Source organism: Durio zibethinus, chromosome 21 (genome assembly GCF_047325235.1).
Source record: "Durio zibethinus cultivar Kanyao isolate XHJ-2024 chromosome 21, ASM4732523v1, whole genome shotgun sequence".
NCBI classification, from domain to species: domain Eukaryota; kingdom Viridiplantae; phylum Streptophyta; class Magnoliopsida; order Malvales; family Malvaceae; genus Durio; species Durio zibethinus.
This window is the reverse complement of record NC_143182.1, coordinates 2,213,142-2,239,031: the sequence shown is the minus strand read 5'-3', so window position 1 is coordinate 2,239,031 and position 25,890 is coordinate 2,213,142. Positions and strand designations below refer to the sequence as shown.

General features: G+C 36.3%; 5 protein-coding genes and 1 pseudogene across 16 annotated transcripts; 4 read left to right on the top strand and 2 right to left on the bottom strand.

Moving 5' to 3' along the window:
* Nucleotides 1-118: 118 nt before the first annotated feature.
* Nucleotides 119-7,923, top strand: BAM7 (beta-amylase 7). 6 transcript variants are annotated; one of them, XM_022901578.2, is made up of 12 exons: nt 119-474; nt 912-962; nt 1,073-1,530; nt 1,950-2,237; nt 2,608-2,685; nt 2,930-3,133; nt 4,022-4,216; nt 4,630-4,794; nt 5,526-5,786; nt 6,361-6,579; nt 6,766-6,985; nt 7,568-7,923. In XM_022901578.2, exons 3-12 carry the CDS (start codon nt 1,090-1,092, stop codon nt 7,594-7,596), a joined length of 2,100 nt encoding a protein of 699 aa, XP_022757313.2. In that variant the 5' UTR covers nt 119-474; nt 912-962; nt 1,073-1,089; the 3' UTR covers nt 7,597-7,923. The 6 variants fall into 6 exon arrangements, with proteins under 6 accessions (XP_022757313.2, XP_022757314.2, XP_089606262.1 ...); XM_022901579.2 differs by lacking the exon at nt 912-962; XM_089750136.1 differs by lacking the exon at nt 2,608-2,685.
* Nucleotides 7,924-8,390: 467 nt separating this feature from the next.
* LOC111304726 (uncharacterized) lies at nt 8,391-11,910 on the bottom strand (annotated as a pseudogene). Its single transcript, XR_016331151.1, has 6 exons — nt 11,801-11,910; nt 10,390-11,102; nt 10,138-10,196; nt 9,828-9,956; nt 9,383-9,518; nt 8,391-8,842 (listed from the first exon to the last, which is right to left on the bottom strand). The product of XR_016331151.1 is annotated as an uncharacterized LOC111304726 (transcript).
* Nucleotides 11,911-12,136: 226 nt separating this feature from the next.
* LOC111304729 (large ribosomal subunit protein eL36y-like) lies at nt 12,137-14,483 on the top strand. 3 transcript variants are annotated; one of them, XM_089750135.1, is made up of 5 exons: nt 12,137-12,174; nt 12,260-12,303; nt 13,578-13,694; nt 13,973-14,159; nt 14,264-14,483. In XM_089750135.1, exons 3-5 carry the CDS (start codon nt 13,594-13,596, stop codon nt 14,342-14,344), a joined length of 369 nt encoding a protein of 122 aa, XP_089606261.1. In that variant the 5' UTR covers nt 12,137-12,174; nt 12,260-12,303; nt 13,578-13,593; the 3' UTR covers nt 14,345-14,483. The 3 variants fall into 3 exon arrangements, with proteins under 3 accessions (XP_089606261.1, XP_089606259.1, XP_089606260.1); XM_089750133.1 differs by lacking the exons at nt 12,137-12,174; nt 12,260-12,303 and having other exon boundaries at nt 12,310-13,694; XM_089750134.1 differs by lacking the exons at nt 12,137-12,174; nt 12,260-12,303 and having other exon boundaries at nt 12,310-13,694; nt 13,973-14,164.
* Nucleotides 14,484-15,229: 746 nt separating this feature from the next.
* LOC111304725 (acyl-CoA hydrolase 2-like) lies at nt 15,230-21,847 on the top strand. Of its 4 annotated transcripts, none has more exons than XM_022901588.2 (17): nt 15,230-15,361; nt 15,527-15,619; nt 15,821-15,888; nt 16,198-16,279; nt 16,426-16,472; nt 16,608-16,733; nt 17,458-17,535; nt 18,168-18,255; nt 18,965-19,077; nt 19,743-19,805; nt 19,892-19,947; nt 20,156-20,260; nt 20,417-20,473; nt 20,760-20,861; nt 21,254-21,302; nt 21,399-21,467; nt 21,596-21,847. In XM_022901588.2, the coding sequence occupies exons 1-17, from the start codon at nt 15,346-15,348 to the stop codon at nt 21,671-21,673; spliced, it is 1,290 nt and encodes a 429-aa protein (XP_022757323.2). In that variant the 5' UTR covers nt 15,230-15,345; the 3' UTR covers nt 21,674-21,847. The 4 variants fall into 4 exon arrangements, 3 of the variants coding, with proteins under 3 accessions (XP_022757323.2, XP_089606257.1, XP_089606258.1); XR_016331146.1 differs by having other exon boundaries at nt 15,235-15,361; nt 20,645-20,861; XM_089750131.1 differs by lacking the exon at nt 20,156-20,260 and having other exon boundaries at nt 15,235-15,361.
* Nucleotides 21,848-22,569: 722 nt separating this feature from the next.
* On the top strand, nt 22,570-24,696 carry SKIP4 (SKP1 interacting partner 4). Its single transcript, XM_022901594.2, has 3 exons — nt 22,570-22,701; nt 23,138-23,652; nt 23,944-24,696. The coding sequence occupies exons 2-3, from the start codon at nt 23,171-23,173 to the stop codon at nt 24,539-24,541; spliced, it is 1,080 nt and encodes a 359-aa protein (XP_022757329.2). The 5' UTR covers nt 22,570-22,701; nt 23,138-23,170; the 3' UTR covers nt 24,542-24,696.
* A 336-nt stretch (nt 24,697-25,032) lies between these two features.
* Nucleotides 25,033-25,875, bottom strand: LOC111304730 (uncharacterized). Its single transcript, XM_022901598.2, has 2 exons — nt 25,463-25,875; nt 25,033-25,378 (listed from the first exon to the last, which is right to left on the bottom strand). The coding sequence occupies exons 1-2, from the start codon at nt 25,719-25,721 to the stop codon at nt 25,155-25,157; spliced, it is 483 nt and encodes a 160-aa protein (XP_022757333.2). The 5' UTR covers nt 25,722-25,875; the 3' UTR covers nt 25,033-25,154.
* Nucleotides 25,876-25,890: the final 15 nt, after the last annotated feature.

The following is a 25,890-nucleotide window of genomic DNA, read 5'->3' as shown; positions in this document are numbered from 1 at the left end:
CTAAATCTCGTGTCCGGTCGGGTCCCTCAAAGCAAAGCCCACGGCACGTGTGACAAGTGTCCCCTAACACGTCCGTAGATCCCGCTTAATACGCTGCTAGCCCACACACGCCTCATTCGTGCCAAACCCTAAATTTCACACACATACACGCTCGCCCATCCCACACACGCGTGAAACCCTAACACCCACGCGCTCGCCTCCCCCTCGTCACGCGCCCCCCACATCCTCGCCGGCGATAGCCCTATTCTCGGTCTTCTACATCGCTTCTTCTATCTTCGCAGCTCCGGAGAATAGTCCTCTTATCAAGCCGGAGATACCCTGCGGTTGCCGGGAATATTGATCTACTCGCATAAGTCGGTCGGTTTGAGAAGAGAAAGTGGAATTTGAAGGATTGGAGATATTTCGAAGCGTCATGTGAAGCAAATTGAAGATTCGCGTAAGAATTACGCTAGAAATCGAGACGCTACTCTGAAGGTAATTTCTTGAGAGAAAACTTCCGAATTTTTCTAGAGAGAATCTTTCTCTTTTTTTTCGGTCTCCTTAGGTTTATGGTTAATTTACCACGGGAATTGAGTTAGGTACTTAAATTTCTTCATGGGGTTGCTGAGAAAGTGTTGAAGTGAAAGAAGATGAAAAATAATAAAATTTATTTTTTATCGTCTTAATTTTCATGAATAAAAGTTTAAAATCCAAAATAAGACAAATAGTTTCCTAACCTACAATTTAGTGGGGTATTTGATCTTTTTAAGGCCTAAGAGACTTAGTAGGTGCCTTATAATAATTATTGTTGTTGTTTTGGTTATTGTATTAAGGAAACATGTAGAATTGGAAGTTGGAGCTCTGTCTATCTGGGGAGTCCTTCCTTCCCCTTTTGTGTAAGTATATGAATTGAAGTTTTTGATTGTTACCAGGAAAATCTGAAATCGAGTTGGGGCAGAAATTAGTGGATCTGATTCTGCATTGTAAGAGAAATCCATGCCATATTTTAATTTTGCAAAAAGTTAGGAAATGGTTATCACATTTACTGTAGATAAGTTATAATCCTAAGGTAATTTTGGGGTTAGAGGTTCAGGATTAGAGTGGGAAGTTATGGCAACAGATATGCAGAAACTGATGGGAGCTAGTGAGGAGGATGATGAAGAGGAAATGGATGTAAAAGAAGAGGATGATGAGGATGAGGAGAATGGAGAGAGGCGTATTGCTGCTCAGATGATGATGGGGGTTGATGAAGTGATGCCAAGTACAAGTAGTGGCGGTCAGTTTCAACATCAGCAGCAACTTCAAGAGCAAGTCGGCACCCCGGGTGGAGGAGGAGCTCGCAGGTCACGACCACCGGAAGAAAAGGAGCGAACGAAGCTAAGAGAGCGGCATCGGAGAGCAATAACTGCAAGGATCTTGGCAGGGCTTCGGAGGCACGGGAACTATAACCTGAGGGTTAGAGCTGATATCAATGATGTGATTGCAGCTTTGGCCCGGGAAGCTGGCTGGGTTGTTCTTCCAGATGGAACCACTTTTCCATCAAGATCTCCGGTACTAACCCTTCGAATCCATTGGATTTCTCTTCTTAAATTGAGCAATTGTTTCATTCAATATCTACTGCAAGGTACAACATTGAAATGTAACATTCATTTATTCAAGACGTTCATAGATTGTTCATTGTTTAACTTACTGCCTAACCTTGGATTATTTTAATCTTTGTCCTGCATAATATTGATGGTAAGGTTTCATTCAATATCTACTGCAAGGTACAACATTGAAATGTAACATTCATTTATTCAAGAGGTTCATAGATTGTTCATTGTTTAACTTACTGCCTAACCTTGGATTATTTTAATCTTTGTCCTGCATAATATTGATGGTAAGGTTTAGAACCATGCTTTAATGCTCCTTTGATCTTCACTTCTGATGAATCTGTGGAAAATCCAAATGGGAATGTTTTCTCTTTGCAGGGTTCAAGGCCCACTGGTGGCAATTCTGCAGGCATGACTTCATCTTCCTCCCAAATGGTATCACAACAGACTCCACCTACCTCCTTGCAGGGAGTCTCTTCTGGCTATCGCACCTCAGTAGAGTACAATGCTAGTCGTATGAAGGGAGTTTTCATGCCTTCTTCTTCACCTTATGATCTGTCCTCAAGTGCCCGTTCTCAAAGTTCAGGCATGGTTGGAGATGGTGGAGAACAAATAGAAAGTCTTCCTTTTATTTCTGGCTCCATGGAAGCAATTAATGACAAACAGGTATGACAGAGTTATATGGATATCACATGTGAATAACTATCTATGTGTTTTCTGTTACTGATTTGCCAATAGCAAATGATGTTCGGATATTGGATCTAAAATGCCCTGCAAGCACTTGGGAGTGTCAAATAAAATATATGATTGATGCATATTCATACTTAAGTAATAGGTGGAAATAGCCATTGATAGTATGATCTTGTGTATAGTGACATACATTTAGTACTTCCTTACGGTCATGTGTTCTTTTTCATAATTCAGGAGCTTAATTTCATCCTTATATCTATTGTAAAACTTAGTTGCTTTGATTTGCTTATTTTCATGGGTGGATCTTGTGACGTTCATTTTCTCTTCTAATCTACAATCTTTATAGCTTATTGGGCAACTTCCTAAGCTACCAGAACGTGATTTTGCTGGCACTCCATATGTTCCAGTTTATGGGATGCTACCAGTGAGTTTTCTAATTCAAACTTCTTTCTCCATATTTACATTAGATCATAATATTTCTTCAACACTTCATATCTGGCCGACTGGCCCTTTTGTCAAATGGGCATGCGTAACTTTTTTTCTGTTTTCCACCTCAGTTTGGGTTCTTTGATGCTGAAGTGCTTCTTAAAGCTAACTAAATGCCAAATGTGACAACTTCTTTAGAGACTCTCCTAGTTTCAGTCTAATAATTCCCTTAATTGTGGCAGTTGGGGGTCATCAACATTAAGTGTGAGCTAGTTGATCCAGACGGTCTGCTAAAGCAGCTTAGAGTATTGAAATCAATCAATGTAGATGGGGTCATGGTTGACTGCTGGTGGGGAATAGTGGAAGCACATGCTCCCCAGGAATATAACTGGAATGGTTACCGAAGACTCTTTCAGATGGTTCGTGAGCTTAAGCTTAAGTTACAGGTGAGTTTTCAGTAAGGAATTCTTTATGTGGTTGAATGCTGTGTCATTGCTTGAGGTAGTACTCAATGTTAATATCTGACCTCTGATATGGTAAAGAACTACATAATATCAAGTATCAACCACCTATGGTTTTATTTCATGTATTTATTTGATTTATTTGTTCATATGAGCATAGGACTTTGGTGTTCCCCCTCTTTAGCCTCATCCCCCAAGAGTGCTACAAGTCAATTCAAGCTGAAAGTTAGTTGAAAGCCATTTTACTTTCCTTGGTACCTCTGGCACAAGTTTGTCTCTAGATGTCAGCTTTTGCAGATCCTTCTGTATGATGATGTGGATGCTTTAGCGACACAAAATTTGGGAGGTTGGATATGCCTTGAAATCCCCATGTGTGTCTCAAAATGTCAGACTTGACCTGTGTTGCTGCATGGCAAAGTAATATGCCTTTGGCGAAGGCTGTTGTGATGCAATTTGTGAAAGAAAACACAAATGTAATTGGTGGCCTATGTTCTTCAGTGGTATGCCTTAGGAGGGTAGGCTTCATATAGGTTTTGCACTTCATCCTAGAGCTTGGCTCAAGCTTTTGAATATTGGAAGGAAATATGAAATTTCCACAAGTTACTAATCTTAGAACAGAAAGAAACAATCCAAACACTTGCAACTTAATTCAGATGAGTAATCATGACAATTTAGGACTGACATTCTTCTTGTTAAGGTGTTTGAGATGAGTATATTTGTCATTGTGATAGTAAAGTTTCTTTTCTCTTCTATATTAAGCTTAGTTTTATATAAGAAATATGTATGATGCAGTATTTCTTTTTCTTTACCTTTTGAATGTGATGCTTGTAAAGATTTGTTCCAAGTGTGACGGTTATCTTATTGATGGATCAGGTTGTGATGTCATTTCATGAATGTGGTGGCAATGTTGGTGATGATGTTTGTATTCCACTTCCCCATTGGATTGCAGAAATTGGTAGAAGTAATCCTGACATATTTTTCACTGATAGGGAAGGAAGAAGAAACCCTGAATGCCTCTCCTGGGGGATTGATAAAGAGCGAGTTTTAAGGGGCCGAACTGCTGTTGAGGTATTAGTCCTTGATATTATTGTCAGTCATTAGTTAGTCTCTAACTTTGTAACAACCAACAAGTGGTATCGATAATCATACAAGTTACATCATACAAATTGCTGGCTTTACTGTATCACGTTCTGCCCTCTTCTTTTGTTGTGAATCATTAAACTTATTTGAGACCTACTGAAGCTGGTTCTATTCATACTTCTGACTATGTAATTGGTAATGGATCAGACTTTGGATCTTATTTATGTTAAAATAACCATTGCTAAAAAACAAAGTGACAAGGATTTGCTATTTTCTGAAATTTGCTTTTGAGGGATATTATAAACAGATTTGTTATGCTAACTTGGTTTGCTCTTTTCTTCCTTTGCTTTCTTTTAAGGTTAGATTCTTTTGATGTTTTAACTTTTTGTTGGCAAACATAGGTATACTTTGACTATATGAGAAGTTTCCGAGTGGAATTTGATGAATTTTTTGAGGATGGTATCATATCCATGGTTGAAGTTGGACTAGGTCCCTGTGGGGAGCTTCGGTACCCATCTTGTCCAGTAAAGCATGGATGGAGATATCCTGGGATTGGGGAGTTCCAGGTAATTGTAATTACAATTTGAATACCAACCCTTGCCTTATTTAAATCTGACATATTCTTGCATTATTTGACACATCATTTATTTAACTCATTCGGGTATACAATTAGGTTGCTGTCACAAGAACTGTGATTTGTTCTTGTTAGTGGGAAATTTGAAAGAAAATCTTTGTTAAGAACCAGTTTCACCAATTCAAATTTTGAACCTTAAATGTGACAACTGATTTTTGAACCTTAAATTTGACAACTGATTTTATATAGATTAATATATTGCTTTGCTGCTCCATGTATGTTTTGCCACTCTAGATGCTGCAATTACATCAGCATCACATTTTCTTGCGCCTGGAAACTTAGCCTACATCTTCCCTCCCTCTCTCACCCAATTTACCGTCTAGAAGGAAAGAGAACAATAAATAGGAAATGATGACTAGCCAGCTTTCTAGGAATCTTTTATAAGGGCTAGATTAGTATGCTCAGTGTTCTTATCTATCCTGCTTGTGTTAAGAAGTAGTTTCCTTGCAGGTAATTCTTTTCAAGTTTAACATAAGTAATCTCATCATGATTATTAGTATTGCTCTAATGTCAGCCTAGCAAGTTGTGATGCTCTTTGTTTTGGGTCCTGTTGTGTCTCTGTACAGTATGTTGCTTGTTTGTGGTCTTGTCACCTCAACAGTGCCAAGAACATTAAATTTTTGGTTCTCCTCTGGGCATCATATAATGCCTTTCCTTTTGCAGTGTTATGATCAGTACATGTTAAAAAGCCTTAGGAAGGCAGCAGCAATGAGGGGGCACAGCTTTTGGGCTAGAGGGCCAGATAATGCCGGGTCCTATAATTCCCAGCCACATGAAACTTGCTTCTTTTGTGACGGAGGAGACTATGATGGGTACTATGGCAGGTTTTTCCTTAATTGGTACTCTCAGTTATTAGTTGATCATGGAGACCGGGTACTTTCTCTGGCAAAGTTAGCTTTCGAAGGCACTTGCATTGCAGCAAAGGTGAGTCACCCTGCACTGATATATCTTATACCTGACAGAAAATAATTCTTATCATCCTCTAAAATTGATAATATGATTCATTGTTAGCAATCTTCTTTTTCTTCAACCCCCTCAACTGTGTTGCTTCTTCAACTGTGTTGTCCCTTTCAAAATCCTTAAATCCCCTCAACCCTGGTTTAAGTCAGAAATATTCTAAGGTCCAAGTCTTGTTTCATGTCTTAATGTTGCACAGTTTGAACATACTATTGTTTTAAGAGTATATTCTTTAACATGAATGCTTAAAGTAATTATAAGCAATTGAAGATTGTAATTGATATGATATCTTATTCAAGTTTGATTCTCATATGTAGCATTTGATCATAATCAAACTACATAAGGAAAAATTGTTGTTTAACATGCTTTTACATTTCTATTTGTACTGCTTTTGTGAAATACTATGTTTTCATTGACACAATCATGCAAATCTGCAACTGAAGAGTTTTTGTTAACTTTTGTAAACTAATTTTAGAAGTTGTTTCTGAAAGCTATGTAGTGTTTGCATTTTTTTTCTTTTCATGTTTTAATTGCTGAGCAGCTGCCAGGTATTCACTGGTGGTATAAAACAGCCAGTCATGCTGCTGAATTAACTGCTGGATTCTACAATCCCTGCAATCGAGATGGTTATACTGCAATAGCGGCAATGCTAAAGAAGCATGGAGCTGCTTTAAACTTTGCATGTGCTGAACTGAACTTTTTGGAGCAACATGAGGACTTACGGGAAGCGCTGGCAGATGCTCGGGGTTTAGTCTGGCAGGTGAGGTTTTGAGAGCTCCTGATAAGCCTTAATATTTACTTGCTATTAGTTTTCCTTTCTCTTAGAGGAGCACTTTTCCTCTGTAAAAACCTAGCAATTTAGAAATTCATTTGCCATATTTTACTATAAATCCAATAGTGCTGATTCTTTATTCAAATCCAGAAGCTTAGTAGTTGTCTGTTTCAGGTGCTGAATGCTGCATGGGATGTTTGCATTCCAGTTGCAAGTGAGAATGCTGTTCTTTGCCTTGATAGGGTAGGCTATAACAAGATATTGGACAATGTCAAGCCAGTAAATGATCCAGAAGGGAGACATTTTTCATCTTTTACTTACCTTAGGCTCAGCCCACTTCTCATGGAGAGACAGAATTTCATGGAATTTGAACGTTTTGTCAAGCGAATGCATGGTAAGTTATTATACACATTTTCTCTTCTAGACAAATTTTACTTTTTATTTTATCTATTGCTGGCGATCTGAGGTGGGGGGTTTAAAAAAAAGACTTGTGTCTACTGACGCCAAACAAGGAAAAGAAAAAGCCAAAAAAACACTGACAAAACTGAAACTAGAACAAGGAATGAACTAATAGTCAGAAAAAAAAAAGAGTAAACTTCAACCTTGAAGTCCAAACGAAGAAAATCATTTTTGATTTTGGGCAATTGATATGTTGTATCTCTCTGAACTTAAAGATTATCTTATCCCTTTCTAAATTGAAGATCCCAAATGTGGAATGAAATTGAGTTTGTTATGGCTTGGTTTTCCTAGTTATGGGACTGAGGTATAAAATATAAAGCTTGCACAAGATCAGGTGGTTAAATAGTGTGGCTTTTCCTCCCAGAAGTTTTAGTTTTAGTCTGTCTCTCCTTCCGGAATATGATGGCCGATAAGACTTGAGATTGCTTAGAATTTGTTGTATTAAGGATAAAGATCAATTTGGACAACACCATGGCATTGAGTGAAGTATTTTACTCCTGTCTCATCTTTGCTGCAGGGGAAGCAGTTGTAGATCTCCAGGTATAGCAAGAAGGTACGAAAGCTCTTAAAATTATGTAACATCTGGTTTGCCCCTCAACAAATGTTGGCGGTGCAAATGTTGCATATTAGGGGAATATTATTCTTAGTTTAATTTAACAAACAATTATGTAAATGAAACCATGGATACCAGTGGTGAATTATTTTGGACCGCTCCTTGACATGCCTAGCTGTTTAACATAGGTCAGGCGGTTAAATCAATCAATGATCAATGTACAATTTGAATTTCAGGACATTAACATTTCTCGAACGTAAAATACCCTAATATTTTTTCATGGATTACCAATGAATGATGGTAAACTCATCTTTTTCGTCCTTTCTTGTATGTTTGAATTGACAATAAAAAGAAGCAAAAACTAGAAGGAAAGTGAAGCAGGAAGCTGTGCCATGTTTGGATGGCCTAGCGTCGGAGGTGTTTACCTCGAAGTCTAGAGTTCTTGCGGCTAGATTGGATGACTTTCTTTTAATCCTTTAAAATCAATTTTAAAAATGATTCTAAATCAAAGCTATGATGCAATGGCCATTAGTAAATCAGGACATGTATGGTAATTCATTCACTCGTCAGTTTTTCCCCGACAGGAAAGAAGATAATTATCTCGAAACGTTCTTCCATATTCTATTATCCCCACTTAACTTGCAATTAATCCATGATGTTGAATGTGTTCTCCCTTCTGCCAAAGGGGCAAGATAAGGTGATTCTTTGGTGGTGGAACACCAAAAGTTTCCCTATCCTCCATTTGCCTCATGGCATTTGTCATCTAGGGTTGCTGTTACTTGGAAGATTATGACAATCAAAGAATGCTCAACTGGGATAAAATGGATTGACCTTTATGTACAAACTTTCTTATCATTCTTTATAACAATATCGTGGTAATCATGCAATAAATCATGGAACAATGCATTTGTAGGCCTCTTTTCTTTTTGAGGCAGGGTGGGCACTGAGGTTGACTTCTGGAGCACAATGTGGCCAGACTCATCTACTACTTCAGAAAGGCGCTCTACAAAATCATCCTAACCAAGAAACCTCCTCACTTGATCTGCCAGAAAATTCGGCTTCTTCCATTTCGTGGAACGTTCCATATGATGAAGGTAAGTAAGCTTGAGGGATATCCAGAGCAACTGCCCTCTGAAGAGCTGCCTTGTACTCTTCACCAAGTTCTCGAGCAAGAGACTCCTGTCGCTCCATTTTCTGCTTTGCAGGAATCTGCATTATGCCATCTTTCTCCAAAATCAACTGCATTCAACAGAATGAGAGCTTAGTATTTTGTTGTAATAACAAAACTCTTTTCCTATTTTAACCATCTAACTAAAATGTTCCAGCTTTAACAGACTGGTACTCTTCTTACATTGATTTACCATTTAGAGCAGTTGTCGAGATAATTTAAATGCAAAAGTAACACATAAACTTACACATGATTTTTCCCTATGCATCTTGTTAGTCGTTTCGCCTTAATTATGCTAAATGCTTAAGTATAGGTTTAGAGTACAACACATGGCATCAGCAAGATCCTAAAGGGTAGATCCTGGCTCATAAAAACAAAAGTTAATGATAGTAGCCATATTTTTGGTCATTTTCAGCACCCTAAATGCTCCTTGAAGCTAATTAAGATTCTTAATATCTGTCACCTCCAACTGAAAGAAAACAGCTAGTTTAAGATCCAAGCTCTCACGTATATGCTGAAACATTTCTTTAATTGCTTTAATTGTAATCTTAGACATGTAAGGATTTACTACCTCAAAGCACAGTCTACAGCTCAAAAAGCTCTAAACTTACATCAAGTGCTCTTTGGGACTCCCTCTCTATCCAAATCATGGCATGGTCAGAGATTGCATTGCAGGAAAGAACTATATGCTCAAACCTCCCATCCACAGGTACAGCTGTCCTCACTACTGGGGGAAATCTTCCTATCCTGCAATAGGGAAAAAGGGAAACGCATATGAAGCACTGAACTGGAAATACATCCCAATTAATCCCAATAATATGTGATGAATTTAAGGGATAAAAAGAGATTCGTTTGACCACAGCTGGGACTCATTATCCTCTTCTACTAAGAATTCCCTTCTTTATTTGTTTCATACCAAGCAGACTCGTGTTTATTCATATACCAGCATTAATAATCAAGGTGTTTGACCCCTCTAGTAAATGGCATAGAAAACCAAATAATTCATCCTATATTCTAGAATGATTCACAAATTTGTTAATGTAAATCTCATAATACCTGCAGGGTTTTCTTTCAACAATGTGGTAAAGGCGACCAGGTGCATACAGCCGCCTTGGATCTTTAAGCATCTTCTCCTTCATGGTGAAAGTGTCCTTCAAGCACGTTAGGCATAACAAACAGGGTAAACTGCATATTGAACAGAAGTAAAACCAGCCCTGTTATGCAATCATCAAACCATTCCTATGATCGAAGAGAGATTGGCTTTCAAAAATCACATTCTGCAGAACTTTACATAAAAAATATTGGCACATACCAAATGTTAAGAAAATTAGTAATGGAAAGGTGACTAAGACATACTATATTTTACCAGAAGAGTGATTTGAAAACGTCTTCCAGAGCTGTGGTTGTTCGAGGTAAAAAATCATCCTGGTTCATTACAATGGCTCATGTTAGGACATAAGCATACAAGATATTATCAATATGCATTAGAATACGGTGATCTAACCCTAAACCTTCTAACCAATTTGACGAACGGAAGTAACTGAAACAAGTCCATATAAACCAATATAAAGCAAGCAAACATACATAGAAGCTTAGAATATATCGAATGACAATTTACCTGAAGCACAACAGAATTGATTACATCCGCATATCTAACCGCCAAATTGAGTGACATACACCTAGCAGGAGCGGTGGCATAGCATCTAATCCGCTTCCTCTCCATGATTCCCAGTTTGCTACGATTCTTAACTGCAACCATCACCAACAACGCTACCACCCCTGCCCCAAGGGAATGCCCTGCAAATGTCAAAGTGTAACTGGGATTCTTCTCAAGTAATTCCCTTAAAACCTCACACTCGGCATCAAATACCCACTCTGCGGCCTTCAATAACCCATTGTGCACATAACCACCATCAAATTTCGCTTGCCCCAGTTTGTTGTCAAGCAAAACAGCATAATCGCTTTCCTTTGCTAAGTTAAGTCCCCTCACAGCCAAGACAACATCAGCATTATTATGATCCAAATAAATCATGTAAGGAGGAGCTCGGCCTTGAGTTTCTTGGTCATTTCTTCTTAAGATAACCCAATCAGGATCAATACCATAGCCTCCAGGGGGTGCCCAAATAGGGTTATGAAGATCATCTTCATAAACTGCTAGAATTAGACGACAAAGGCGTGGCACTGGCTCGAATTCCTCAGCTGTGGCTAAACCCCAATGCTCACTTTCATGGCCTGCAGTGTATAGACATTTCTGCCATACCCAACGGGCACAGGCTAAACAGTAGACACATTCAAGGATGGGACAGCAACAGGCGATTGACATAGACACCCCTACGAAGCAAACATGTTAATAACATACCATGAACTCCATGTACAATGTAATAAGTAAAAAGCGGGTTTTATTTTAATCAAAGTTGGACAGGCATTCTTAAGGTTGGGAAAAAACAGGGTTTAGAGAGCGATTAAGTATTAGAAGGAAACATCCAATCAGTGCATAATCCAACTAAACTAGAGGGATAATTAATAGGCTCTGAAATCCCAAGCGCCCCAGGTGTCAGCCAAAAGAGTATATAGACATATATTACTGTGGTTCAATTGATATGCTTTCCCAAAGAGAAGTTTCCTGAAGAAACAACACTAAGAGTGTTGTATTTTCACTTCAGGTTTTGTAGGAACAGGGAGATCAAAAAAGAAAAGTTAATCATATCAAAGCTCCAAAAACCACTACCATGAACATGTGATAAAATAATAGAAAAAAATGAAAATTTTGAAAAAAAAAAGAGAAAACTTTGAATTACAGAATGGGAATTGAAGGTATTAGGTACGGTATGTGAAGATTGGAGAAGTTTAGCGGTGAGGTTGCTTTATGTTCAGAGCTACTTTTATTATACTGGTTGGATAAGAATTAGCAAAGGAAAACCAAAACTGATGAAAGAAGAGACAAAGAGATAGAGAGTTGAAAGAGAAAGAAAGAAGGAAAGAAATAGATTGAAAGCCATGGCTGAATTGGCTATGACGCTTAGCTGTACCTGCTAGTCAAACCCATTTGCTGGTTTTGAGCGTTTTCGAGTTGGGTTTCGAGAATCTACGCACCAGAAATTCTTTGATTCCATTTGCTTCCGCCGATCCATTTCATGCGCATCGCTTGCTTAACTATGGAGGGGAAGTGATGGGCCTAATTTCGGCCCATTTTTATTTTTTGGGACCTCCAGAGATTAGCCCAATGAGTCGAACACATTTTTTGCTTTATGTTTCTGGGCCAGTAAGTATGGACCCAACAACATATTTTTTTTTTTAACTTGTTAACGGACCCAAGGAGCCCCGACCCTAATCACAACCTACAAATGGGCAAGCAACGCCGAAAGAGGAAACCCTATCTATCTCTCATTGTGCCGCTGGGGGGGTGAGACAGCTGTACTAAGCCTAATGGAAAATTAAAATCTTTCCCAAGTTGCGGAAGCTAATGTCTGTTATTCTCTTTCTTGCGGCTTCGAGATTTTCTTGGAGATTTTCAGTTGGAGCTGTTTGGTAGGTGAGAAAACACGCTGAAACTGCTATTTTTCGCCGCCTTCATTGTAGTCAATTTTATGTTGAAATTTAAAATGCATGTCAATAGCATAAAGTTTTGGCTCTGTTACTTCCTGGTTTCCGAGAAAACGAGGAAGAAGTCATTAAGGATTCTGGAATTTTGAAGGTTTTAGGCTTTGGGTTTCCTCGAAATGATTCTCTTTACACATTTTCGCTGGTTCCAAAACTAAAATCTGAAGTTCATAATTCCGAGTCTCTTCTTCCTTTTCTCAGGAACTGATTAGAGATTTTTAGTGAAGTATGTACTAAAAAATTCGTTATTCCAACTTAGTAGTTAAGTAGTTTGTCATGTCTTAAATGGAGGAAAGATGATTGGGACGTACTTTTGCTGAATTCAATTTGATGAATTTTTAACCATCTGATTTGATCTTTTTTAACGCATTGTACTGTTAATGTCCAATCTTTAATGTGGTTGATCTGCTTGTTGGAACTTGTCGTACTTGCTTTGTTGCGAGTACGAAAGATTTTATCAATTTTTTAGCTGAGGAGATAATTTTGATGGTTTTATATTATGTTAAGTATATTTTAAGTTGTTTTCAGTTAAAAATGTTCATGTGGGATGGTTAAAACTCATCAAATTGAGTTTCTTTTGTCTTTCCGATCATATTCTCATGTTGACATATTATGAAAATCTAAGATTGTTAGGTCTAGATCAATACTCAAGTTACTTCATTTTGGTCTGACCCTTTTTTGCTTATAACTAACCCTGTAAATTTCTTAAGGAATATGAAACAGTGTGGGAAATGATGTTTCGAGATGTTTTAGTTCTGCGGTTATCCTTTTATATTTGTACTAATTACTTTTGACGTAAATGATTTTCTACAATTTTGATTTATGCACATGTGTTGTTCTTTACTTGTTAGGAGTAGTATTTGGTTTATCAAGTTCTGCATACAATTTTACTTGTGTGGTTAGCTTTTTATGCCGTGTAAGCTTGGGGAAAAAGTGACTTATCATTTATGAGAATCTATTTATAAATATAATTTTTTGTCTAGTGGTTTGTGTTCCTTTTAGAATACTTATAATGTGACTTTGTAGTTTCATGTATACACAAATGCCATTTCTTTTTTTTTTTTTAATCTTTTTGGGTCTAAGGAGTGGAGTGGTGTTGCGGTTTGATATTCCTGTTCCATTCTATTCTTCTTCGGTATTGATAAGGTTTACTGAGTTCACTTGCTTTTCTTGGACTGGTTTCAATTGTGATTTGTCATGCCAGAGACGCTTCTTTCAGGTGATGGCTCCAAGTCAACCTAACACTGGCCTTTTTGTGGGCTTAAACAGAGGACAGGTTGTCACCAAGAAGGAATTGGCTCCCCGCCCTTCTAATAGAAAGGGGTAATGTTCCATTGCTCAAAGTTCTCATGTTGTTGCACTCTCAATTATGTGCGCTTTTGAAACTATTTTGTAAAGCATAGAGAAGGTTCTATGATGAAGTCTTGGCAATTTACTTCAGGAGTGGCTTCTTTTTCATTCAAACCCTGTAGATATCTGCATTTTTTTATCATTTCTATAACCTACCTTCATTTGTCTTGATGATATGCTCTGCATTGTTGAAATATTCTCTATGTTTTTCTATGTTTTTTTTTTTTTTTTTTTTGGTTCTAGAAAACCAGCAAGAGAGTCCATTTTGTGAGGAGCCTAATTAGGGAGGTTGCTGGTTTTGGTCCTTGTGAGAAGAGGATTACTGAACTGCTCAAGGTTGGAAAAGATAAGCGAGCTTTGAAGGTGGCAAAGAGAAAGTTAGGCACTCACAAGAGGGCCAAGAAGAAGCGTGAGGAGATGTCCAGTGTTCTCCGCAAGATGAGGTACTTGATCTAATTATGACTCGGTCATTATTATCACTATTTAATGATTTTTCCATTCCAATGAGGTTTACATGCTGATGCATTTCTTGTCTGTTACAGGTCAGCTGGAGGTGGAGAGAAGAAGAAGTGAGTTGCACTCTGCTTGTGCTTCATAAACGGCTTAAACTCTCGGATGTGTGAAATTTTCTTTTCTGTCTTGTTTTGAGAGTTTTGACTTGCTTATAGAGCTCAAAATCTTGTAGTATTGCTTCCAAATTTTGAGAATATTGTGTTACAGAATATTTTGGGATCTAAAGATAGAACGAATATTTTCGCCTCATTTGCACTCTGCTGGGGTGAATCCTTGAATGGAACTTGAAATGATTCAAGTTTACTCTTGAATCTGATTGCTGGGCAGAGCTGGGGCATCCTTGGTCTTACCCTTGATTTGGTTGTATGGACGTCGGTAACAAAAGATGTGGCTTGAAAATTGGTTCACCTCTGATTAAAGTCTCACAGTTTTTATGCTTGAGATAGGTTCGTTACTAAATCCAATGTCATGATTAAAGTCTCACTCGAACCATTGTTAAATTTCTTTAACAATTAACATATAAAAATTATGTCTCAAAAAAAAAAAAGGAAAATTATGTTGTCAGCTTCTTTCCAAGAGTTAGGTATGCAATTTGATTTCTTACATTAATGTTCAACATTTTTTTATTTATTATTTTGAAAAGAAATGTTCAACATTTTAAAATCTTTTCTAAACTCGGGATTAATCTTCTTTTAAAAAGTGGCCTTTAAATATTATTATCATAAATTTAATAATTTATATATTTGTGTGGTATTTATTTTATATAAAATATAAATATTATTATGATACAATTCATATTAATATATTAAACATAAAATATATATTTTTATTAAATTTAAATATTATTTTTGTTAAAATTTTCAATTTTATCGTTTTCATTTTTTAATATATATATTTTTTATGTTGCATGATATTTAAAGTTACCAGATGAACCTATTATTATGTAAGAGATAAAATTGAGTTAAGTCAATTATTTTGAGATTAATTTGAAAGTCAGACGCGTATTCATGCACCTAACCCGAAACACTTGATCCCAACCTCTACTCCTTTTTATAACCCGTCACATTCTAGTCTGCAATTTCCACTTTCCTTCTTACATTTAAGCTTAAGTATGAACACCGAAACAGGTGAATATTTCTGTTTTAGTCTGTATCGTTAATTTCCGGTATTCCTCTGTTTGGACAACGAGAAACTGCAAGAAAATATTGTCGCGGAAGATTTAATCTCTAATCATGCGCTAAGTTTCTCCAAACTGTGTGAAATCTTTTTGTTATTATTTTTTTTTTTTGCAGTGGTCGAGTTTTTGGGCAACGTTCCATTGCTGCAGAGATTACCGAGTTCTTTGTTCAGAAAAATTGCTGAAGTCGTAAATTTTAAGCACTATGGTAATTTTTTAAATTCTGATCCAAATTCAATTAAATGAAATGTTTGCGATTTGATTTTCCGTTTGTTTTGTTCGTCTATTTTTCTTTCATTTGCTTTATATGCAACCAAACAGAGTCTCTGATCTGTTTAGATCAAACTACTTTGAGTATTACTAAATTTGATTCATTTACTGGATTTGCTTGAAATGATTTGCGTTTCAGAGAAAGGAGATTATGTCGTTCGTGAAGGTGAAGTTGGAGATGGAATATATTTTGTATGGGAAGGAGAGGTCTGTTTTTGCTATTTTACGTACATTAATATTTCTTTTTCTCCTTTTAGGTAGGCTCTGTTTGGTTGTTAATTTTTCTTTTTTTTTTTTGTCAAAAATTATTCAAAATGTAGATGCAAAAAAAAATTTTTTTTTGATTGCCGATGAGGAAATAGCTAAAATGTAATATACAGTTAATCATAATTGTTTTATGAAAAGGTAAAATTTTTTATTCAAATAACTGATATTTGTTTTTAGAAGCTAAAATGTAAACCAAACAAATTCCTTTTTCTTTTAAAGTTGGCTGAGGTTCAATTTTGTGGTTTATAGGCTGAAGTCTCTGGATCAGTCCATGCTGAGGAGGAAAACCAACTTGAGTATCAGTTGAAAAAATATGATTACTTTGGCAACGGTTGGAGTCTTTCTTTCCCTCGTGTGATATTTTTTGCGACTTATAAGTATTGGTCATTAATTCTTATATGAAAAGAGATGGCTTCAAGTCAACTATTGATGGAGACATTCATCCTCAATAGAATATAATTGAGCTTACTTTTGCAGTTGCTTCCACATCTGTTCATGTGGCAGATGTAATCGCTTTAACTAAGGTAGCTATATATTTCTTACTTCTCCCTGGCATAACTTTTCTTGACAAGTACATCATACCAACTGCTTAAACATATGAAAATGCACCATTTGGGAAAACTAATATGGACTATTTTTTGTATTGCCTTTAACTACAGCTAACCTGCCTGGTGCTACCTCATCAACACTGTGGTTTGCTTCAGTCAAAATCTATCTGGAGTGCAGATAAGACAATTGAGACCTCTGCACTTGTGGAAAGCATATTGCATTTGGAGCCAATAGAAGTAAGCTTTTTCTTTTGTCATTTTCTTTTCTTTTGGCTCAAAGCTTTAGATTTCTGCTTACCTTATAGAGCATCTATAAACTTGAGATATTTTCATTTTACGGAGTGGATATTTATAATAAAAATGCTGCTTGTCATGAAGATTATATTGTCAACTATGGACAGTATTCACCCTTCAACTGCACTATAAATGTATATGAGATAAGAGCTTTTTGATTTTCAAATAGTGGCTTGTTTAACATGTGAATAAATAAATGACAAGTTTTTTTTGAAGGAACAATAGCTGAATAATCATAACTGCAGGAATGGAACTCTCTGAGCTTGCATAGATTTTAAGGCTCAACCTATGAACTCATGGTCCCCAGCTCCCAGCCATGTGTTGGAAACTAATATTTCTCCCTTTTTCCTCTATATTGTGTCCTAATCTTCATCTAACCTCAGCAATCATGTGCCGCCCTCGCCCTTTTCATCAGCCACCACCTTAAGCTAAAAGAATTATGCTGCATGTATAGTTTCCTTCATCTAAAGTTGGTAAAAGTATGATGAAAGTACTTATTGCCAAATGGAAAAGTGAGAAGTTATAGAGTTAATGTTTTCGTGGTATACTTTAACCATGCCGTTTTTCTTTCCTTAGTGACCCATGCTAAATAGTGTTGGAAAACACTTGATCTAACTAGATTAATCTTATAACCTCTATACTAAGGCTTTGTTTCTATTTGTTGAAGCTGAACATATTCCAAGGAATTACTCTGCCAGATGCACCGAAATTTGGGAAGGTCTTTGGAGGACAGTTGGTTGGACAGGCATGTTTAAGCTTCTTTGTTTCCTTCATTCTGCTTGTCTATGTGGTTCCTCAGGTTTAGCTTTTATGATACCATATTTTAGACAAATATATTTAATGTAGGCCGGATTCTTTCCTTGTTTTTACTTGTGTTCTTGATTTATATCATAGTCAATGATATTTCAGCTCTGTTGCTTTGAGTCAAGATTATCAGTTTATAGTGGTAGTTTGTGAGGTTAATGGTGGCCTAATATATTTTTGCTGATAAGTACAAATGATTCATAGATGAAATTGTTTGCACAAACACTGAACCTCTTGCTTGTTGAGCAAAATGGTAGACATGTATACTGTTGTGCTCATTAGTTTATTTATATGATATATAACTAATTAAATATTTAGGTTGGAATTTAGTTCATAGCGAGGTAGTATGTTTTCTGCATAGAATCTTTGAGAGAGAAAAAAGAAAATTAAGTAAACTTGGCTTATGTCATGATATGTCAACATACTGTTTGATTCTGATATGTCAACATTAAGTGGTTTAATTCACTTAATGGACTTAGTAACTGTTGTCCTATTTGCTTCCTGTTGATTATTATACTGTTTAAAATAAGCTAACTGTTTCCTTCCTTTTCTTATTTGTTGTCATGTATTCAGGCGCTGGCTGCAGCTTCAAAAACTGTTGATTCTCTTAAAATTGTCCATAGTTTGCATTCTTATTTCCTTTTGGTTGGGGATTTTAATAGTAAGTGCCTTATCTGTGAGCATTAGTGCAATAAATAGATTCATCATATGTATTTTGTTTTTAGAAATGTCCTACCGATTATATATTTACATTTTAACTCAATATATGCATGGCTCACAATAAATGTGTCATTATCCAAACTCCATAACTCATAATATGTCCAAGCTAATAAATTTCATTCTTCATTCTTTGTTACCTCCCTGTCATTGTTCCTAGCCTCCTGTACTTTTAAATTGAAGTTATATACTGGAAGTAAAGAGTGTAGAAGATATGCCATAACTTATGTCCTCAGGGAAATCAATATTAGGTGCCAAATTGCGCTAGTGGATAGAAAAATTATAAATCGTTACCCACTTTTCATTTCTCAAAAAAAGGTTTGCACAAAACTACAGAAACTATTTTGAGCCTCCAAGAGCTTATTAGTTCTACCCAACTGCTTATGAATTTATCTTAGTAACGTTGGTTGGGTGAATGGCATTGATCATGCTATTCTAGCTTGTGTTTGTGTTTAATGAGTATGTAATTTTGTGAGTAAATATATAAACATCCTTCTTATCAAGAAAAGTAAGCTGCATGAATTAATCATGGCTGTTACATTGTTTTTATTTATTGAACCTTGCATTTTAAATCATTGATTGATCCTCTTATTGAAATTAGGAGTTCAAGTAAAAAAGTTTGTAATAGCTGATATTTACACATACTTTTACAGTACCAATAATATATCAAGTTAATCGTCTACGTGATGGTAGAAACTTTGCTACCCGTAGAGTAGATGCAATACAAAAAGGAAACACCATATTCACATTACTAGCTTCTTTCCAGGTATGCAGTATCTTCGTCATGTTTATATTCAAAATAAACATCTACTTTCTTATTTCATCAGTTATTGATATGTTTAGTATGTTGTCTGAGCTTGAATGTTGGACAACTCTTGACTGTTAGAGTGCAATTCTTCCATAATAAATCTGTGAAGAACTATTAGGATGCACTCTTTCATTTCAAGGGGTAGTTAGTATGTTTCATGCTATCTGTAGATTGGTATTGTTAGGAAGAAAAATAGTATACATGGTGGTTTGGAAGAACCTTAAAGATAAGAATTTTGGGATTTTGGGATGGTAAACTCAAAAGATAGATCGTATTAGTATTAAAGCATAAGAACATTGAGTTGGATATGCTCTTTCCAACTTGTTAATAAGCCAATTATTTTCTATATAGAAAATTTGTAAAGAAGATATATACATTTTTAGATGCAGAGCTAGATGTTTGATAATGATGGTTTAGACAACAATAGTTTACTCCACTGGTCATGTTCTCTATTTATTATTCTTTTTGATAGTGGTTTGTTGGCACAATTATATGTGGGACTTTCATTTTTTACCTAAATTCTTAATCTGTTGTAAACTTGTAATACATGCTCAAGTGATAGCTGCTGAAAGGGTACATATAGCATCTCAGATTACTTGTAATTTTGTGAGTTGATTTTACAGAAAGAAGAAGAAGGCTTTGATCATCAAGAAACAATGATGCCATCTGTGCCAGCTCCAGATGTGGTAACTAATATTTTCTTAAGTTAACATTCACAGTCATTTCTGTGGTGGATAATTGGATAAAAGTATCACTCTTTGACCTATTGCAGCTTCTGTCATTGGATGAGCTACGAGAATTACGTCTCACTGATCCCCGTCTTCCTATGTAAGACTTTAAATACTCACTACTATTGTAATTTCTTTATTTATATAATTTATTTCTTAAATTTTGCATTTATCTCATTTTTTCTCTTTGTGATTGGTTACTTGTTTTTTTTTTTTTTTTGGCCAAGGTTACTTGTTTGTTTTGTTGTAAAGTTCCATGACCATTGGCAAAAAATAAAAGTGTCATGACTCGTAATCTGTTGTTTCAGGAGTTATCGAAAAAAGGTTGCCACAACAAAATTTGTTCCTTGGCCCATAGAAATAAGGTTTTGTGCACCTAACACTAACACAAACCAGACTAAATCTGCTCCGAGGTTAGCCATCTTTTGTGGTGTTACGTAATCTTAGCTTTTCCAATTCACATTGAAACATGAATGTTATGTTGTAATTTGCATTTACTGATTTAGCTGCTGTCTTATTATTTATCATTTAGGTTTTATCTTATTTGAGAATGATAATTTGCTTTACAGTTTGAGGTATTGGTTTAGAGCCAAAGGAAAACTTTCAGATGATCAAGCTTTGCACAGGTCAGTTATCCCTCTTAAATGCTAAATTCTTTCTGCTTTTTGTCTATATGTTTTCATGACGACTTTTGCTCTGCTCATTACTTGGCAATATTCTCTTTTTTTTTTTTTTTTTCGGCATATGATGTTGCTTAATTAAGTTTGTTCTGTCTATTTGATTCACATGCTTACCAGAAGTATAAACATATGGCAACAATATTGGACTAGCAACTTCAGGGAGCAGTGTAGATCAGGCTTTCTTATCTTTTTTTATTGATTTTATGTGCTATTACATGGTTGTTTTTTGCAGATGTGTAGTGGCATTTGCTTCAGATCTGATATTTAGTGGTGTCAGTTTGAATCCACACCGCCGAAAGGGTTTTAAGTCAGCTTCCCTTAGCCTGGACCACTCGTAAGCATCTGCTAATCTGCATCATATTAATTTTATTCTTTTTGTGTGTGGTTTATACTTTATATAATTCATTTTCTCTTGCTTGCTTCTATATTTAGAAAATTTTCATATTGGTCAAACACCTCCCTGGTCCCCAAAAATACACCCACACATACATGATATGTCGCTGTGACCCTTCATTTTTTCTGAAATACTTTTGTTTGAAACATATCCAATGGACACGGTATAGCTTTCTAACCCTTCAAATAAAAGGAAAATATTAAGAAATAATTGAGCACATAATAAAAAAAAAAAAGGAGTTCGAACATATCTTTATTTTTTCCCATACACGTACTGCCCATAGACCCACTTGGTGTATCACATCTCTTTACTCTTTCTTTCCTCTTTCCCAGGATGTGGTTCCATCGGCATGTTAGGGCTGACGACTGGTTATTGTTCGTGGTAAGTGTCAGATGATGTCTGTTCTCATGTATGATTACATTTTGTTCTTCACTTATATAATGAAAGAAAATCACAAGTGAAACCAATGTCATGCAGATAGTGAGTCCTACAGCCTGTGTCACTCGCGGCTTTGTTTCAGGCCAAATGTTTAACAGAAAGGGAGAGGTACATAGGTTTTACTTTATCTTCAGGCGTTAGCGTTGTTCCTTTCCCTTATCTTTTTCTGCTTTTTGATTTCCCACCAATCCTATTTTTGTTATTACCAACACAATCATTCGTATGTTGATTTGCAGCTTGTTGTATCATTAACTCAAGAAGCACTGCTTAGGATGGTTAGGTACCCCAACCCTCCGGCTGTATCAAGGCTTTGAACAACTCTATGATATTTTATGCATAAAGCTTTTATGATCATAGCTGTAATGTAATATAGCAGGAAATTGGCACGTAGCTGTTTTTACCCTTAGCATCCGAAATAATACGGGTAATAATCAACTTTTTCAACATACTGATGGTTTAATCCTCGTTAATTTGAACCTTATTTATTATACGACGATCCAAAGACGAAGTATAGTGGCGTGGCCGCATGGGTTTGAATGATTTTAAGTATTGCATTTATCTCTCTCCCTTCTTGCTTTTAGTGGACTTGGATCACATTTTACTTATGTTGAAAATTTTAGAATGCAAATTTGATCCTTATTATATTAAGGGATAAAAGGCAAAGTTTACTAGTACTAGTAATTGCATTATTATATATATTAAGGTCTTAATTTTTTCCTTTTTGAGAAAATGAAACCCAATCAATGAAGAGTATATTTTTTATATATTAACAGCCAAAATTTTTTAATTTCACAGATGAAATTAAAAAGATTGTATCATGTTTTAATATTATTTTATTATTTTATTTTAATTTAAAAGGAATGTGTGATCTTGCTACTCTTAATATTGGAATTTAAAATTTTCACTTTGAAGTGATAGGGATAAGTTTTCAAGAAAAAAAAAAAAAGAAATGCTCCAAGTAAGGGAAAAAATTTCAAGAAAGTTAAAATTTTCTTTTACTAGCAAGAAAGTTAAAGATAGAAATTCGTTATGGGTTACTGGTTTTCTTTCTTTTTTTCTTTTTTTTTAAGGAAAAGTGTTCGTATTGGTACTCATTCACCAAAAACCTGAAGTTGGGCTGATACTCAGGCCCAAGAGAAACTTGGGTTCAGTCGTTATCCCTGCCGCCCTCAATTGTCCAATTCTCAATAATCACGTTATTAAAATCCCCCCCCCCCCCCCCCCCCCCATTCCCCAAAAATAAAATACTCATTAGTTCGGAAATTCTACCCTCCAAATTTGCAGCTTTCATATACCTCTTCAATACCCGTTCGTCGATTTCCCTCATTCCCGATTATCACAGGTCAGCTTTTTTTCTCTCTCTCTCTCTCTCTTTTTTCCCTTAATTTTCCTAATTTCTTATATAGTTATCTCTTCGACCATTACCTCAATCTTGTCTTTTGTTTTTTATATTGGTTTTTCCATTCAAATATTTGATTGCAGCGTTTTCCTTTCCCCTTTTGGGACCTTTATCATTTTGCTTAAGATAATTAGTTTAGCGAATTGGATAGTTTTCTAGTTATTTAGGTGATCGATCTCGTTTGTTTGGCAAATACAATTTTCGTCAAAAGATAAGTTTGGGGAAGGAATTATTCGTTTTGTTTGGGTCAATATCTAGCTCCTTAATTTCTAAGGTCTTTGTACAAGATCAATGCTAGCTTGAATCTTTTAGTATTTTTCCCAAATCAAAATCCAAAAACGCATTGAAAGTATTTTTCTTTCAATTATCAATTTATTAGGTTTGGGGGACTTTATTTGACTGTGGGATTTCAATGGAGAGTCTGGAAGGAGGATCAGATGGTATCAGTCAAATGAAGCAAACACAAGAGCCACTGATATGTGGGCTTCCTGATGATATCGCGCTTTTCTGCTTGGCTAGAGTCCCTCGAGAGTATCACGTTGTCCTCAAGTGTGTTTCGAGGAGATGGAGGGACCTAGTGCATGGTGAAGAGTGGCATGCTTATCGTAGAAAGCAGAATTTAGGTGAAACTTGGATCTATGCTTTGTGTAGAGACAAGTTTGAGCAGATTTGCTGTTATGTCTTGGATCCCAATTCCTTAAGAAGGTCTTGGAAGCGGATGCTGGAGCTTCCATCTTGCAGCTTGCGGAGAAAAGGAATAGGTTTTGAAGTGTTGAGGAAGAAACTTTACTTGATGGGTGGCAGCAGATGGTCTGAAGATGCTACTGATGAGGTCTACTGTTATGATGCTTCTAACAACGCTTGGACTGAAGCTAATCCCCTATCAACTGCAAGGTAATGAACTTTCTTCTGTTCCTCTCAAAGAAGTTATTCCTGAAGGTTGCAGTGGTAATTTAAGCTCATCAACTCCCTTTCCCTGTTGTCTGTGGGAAAATAAATGAATTATGGATACTTATTTATATTTTACCTCTAAAAGAAAATTAATTTTTATGCTCCACTTATTTTTTATGGAATTGTTACATGATATTCAGGCCTTGTAGTTTCTCCATTTTTGCTTGCCTGTTAAGAGAATACTACCTATCTTTTAGATAATTTTAAAGTAATCTTGGGGTTTTATGTGCTCAGGTGCTACTTCGCTTGTGAAGTTCTTGATCAGAAAATCTATGCAATCGGGGGATTGGGTTTAAACTCAAGCGTTCCACATTCTTGGGAGACTTATGATCCTTGCACAAACAATTGGAATTCTTACTCAGATTCAAACATTATTCCTGAAATTGAAGATTCTTTTGTTTTGGATGGGAAGATCTATATTCGCTGTGGCAGATCTGCTGTAACTTCTCATGTTTATGCAGTAGTTTATGAACCATCGAGTGGCACTTGGCAGCATGCAGATGCTGAGATGGTGTCAGGCTGGCAGGGTCCTGCAGTTGTTGTAGATGGGACTCTTTATGTGCTGGATGAGAGTTCTGGAACAAGGTTAATGATGTGGAAGAAGGATATTAGGGAGTGGGTGGCCATAGGGAGGCTTTCATCCCTGCTTACAAGACCACCCTGCAAGCTTGTTGCCATAGGAAAGAGCATTTATGTGACAGGGAAGGGGCGGAGCACAGTAGTTGTTGATGTTAGCAATGCAGGAAATATGGAAGGGATGATGGTAAGTTCTTCTATACCTGAACTGAGTTCAAATGATGAGATAATAAGCTGTAAATGTTTGGCCATCTGAATTATTTGGTACTAGGAAGGCTTGGGCTTGGATTTGTGGAAAGTCTATTGTTTTGCTATATTCTGAAAACAATAAGTTCTGACCTCAGAATGAAAAATCATTGCTTATGTAACTTACATGTATCATTCTATACAAGACTTTTCAGTTTCTACTAACAGTTGAATCCAACATGTATTACTTTTGTGGATTGACATCGATTGTTGTAACTGGTATGCTAGTAGAGTTGCTTAAATAGCAGCTCTGAAATTTAGAATGACTGTAATTGATGATTGCCTTGCCCTTCAATAGCTGAAACTGTCATGAAATTGCAAAACAATCATGGCATCACAGTTATAGTCTTGCAGGATATCGACTTCAATTATTCGGAGCAAGGTTTCAAACTGTTCGTTTAAAAGAACGACGGATACAAATCTTACGCAGAAGCCAATCTTAACAATAATTACATTCCAAACAGCTCTACATGTTAAAGAACACAAACAACAACAAGGGGATTGGTACACGAAATTGAAATCAGTGCTTTCATATTACGTCTACAAGGGGAAAAAAATTTTCCAAATCCAATTAACCCTTTTCTTCCAAAATCTAGATGCAATCGCACCACAATTTCCACCTGTCAAACATGAAAATCAGCCTTCATTGAGTCAACCAATTTTCTCTTTTTAAAAGCAGGATGTATAATGCCATTATAAGAGTCTAGCTTCTCAATCCTTGAAATACACTCTTTCATCCGCTTCATAGCAACTGGCATAGCCGAAATGTTACTTGAAATTTTTTCTTTAACTAACCGCATCTTCTCTTCTGTGCTTCGCTCTTTATCTGATTCAATCTCTTCTGAATCTATAAAATACAAAATCTGGGTCAATTATCAAGAAAGATTTATCAATCCCAATTTCACAAACCCCAGAAAGTTTACGGACATACCTGCATTATGTTCTCCGGACGGTCCAGGCTCCGACCCATCATCGATTCCTGGCATATTAGGCCTGTGAGTAGAGAGAATTGAATCGAGAGTGGTCTTAAGCTGATCTGGAATAGTGGATCTGTATTCTAGAATCTTCTCTGCCAATTTCTTCACATCCGATTCCAGCTCCTCCAAGTCCTCTTCGGATTCGGGTTCCGATTCGACTCGTCGATTCTCAAAGCAGGTCTCTAGGGTTTTCAGTTTATTGTTTAGAGCCATGAATTAAAGGAGAAGATTTGAGTTTGATTGTAGGGAGCTTTTCTTGGAGACGTTAGGGTTTTGAAATTTGAAAATTTCGAGCGTAAATCTTATCTGTGAGATTTTCTCTGGGTTTTGCCTGTTACAGGTTTTGATTTTGGAAACCCTGCGAAATAAGCCCGCTTAGGTG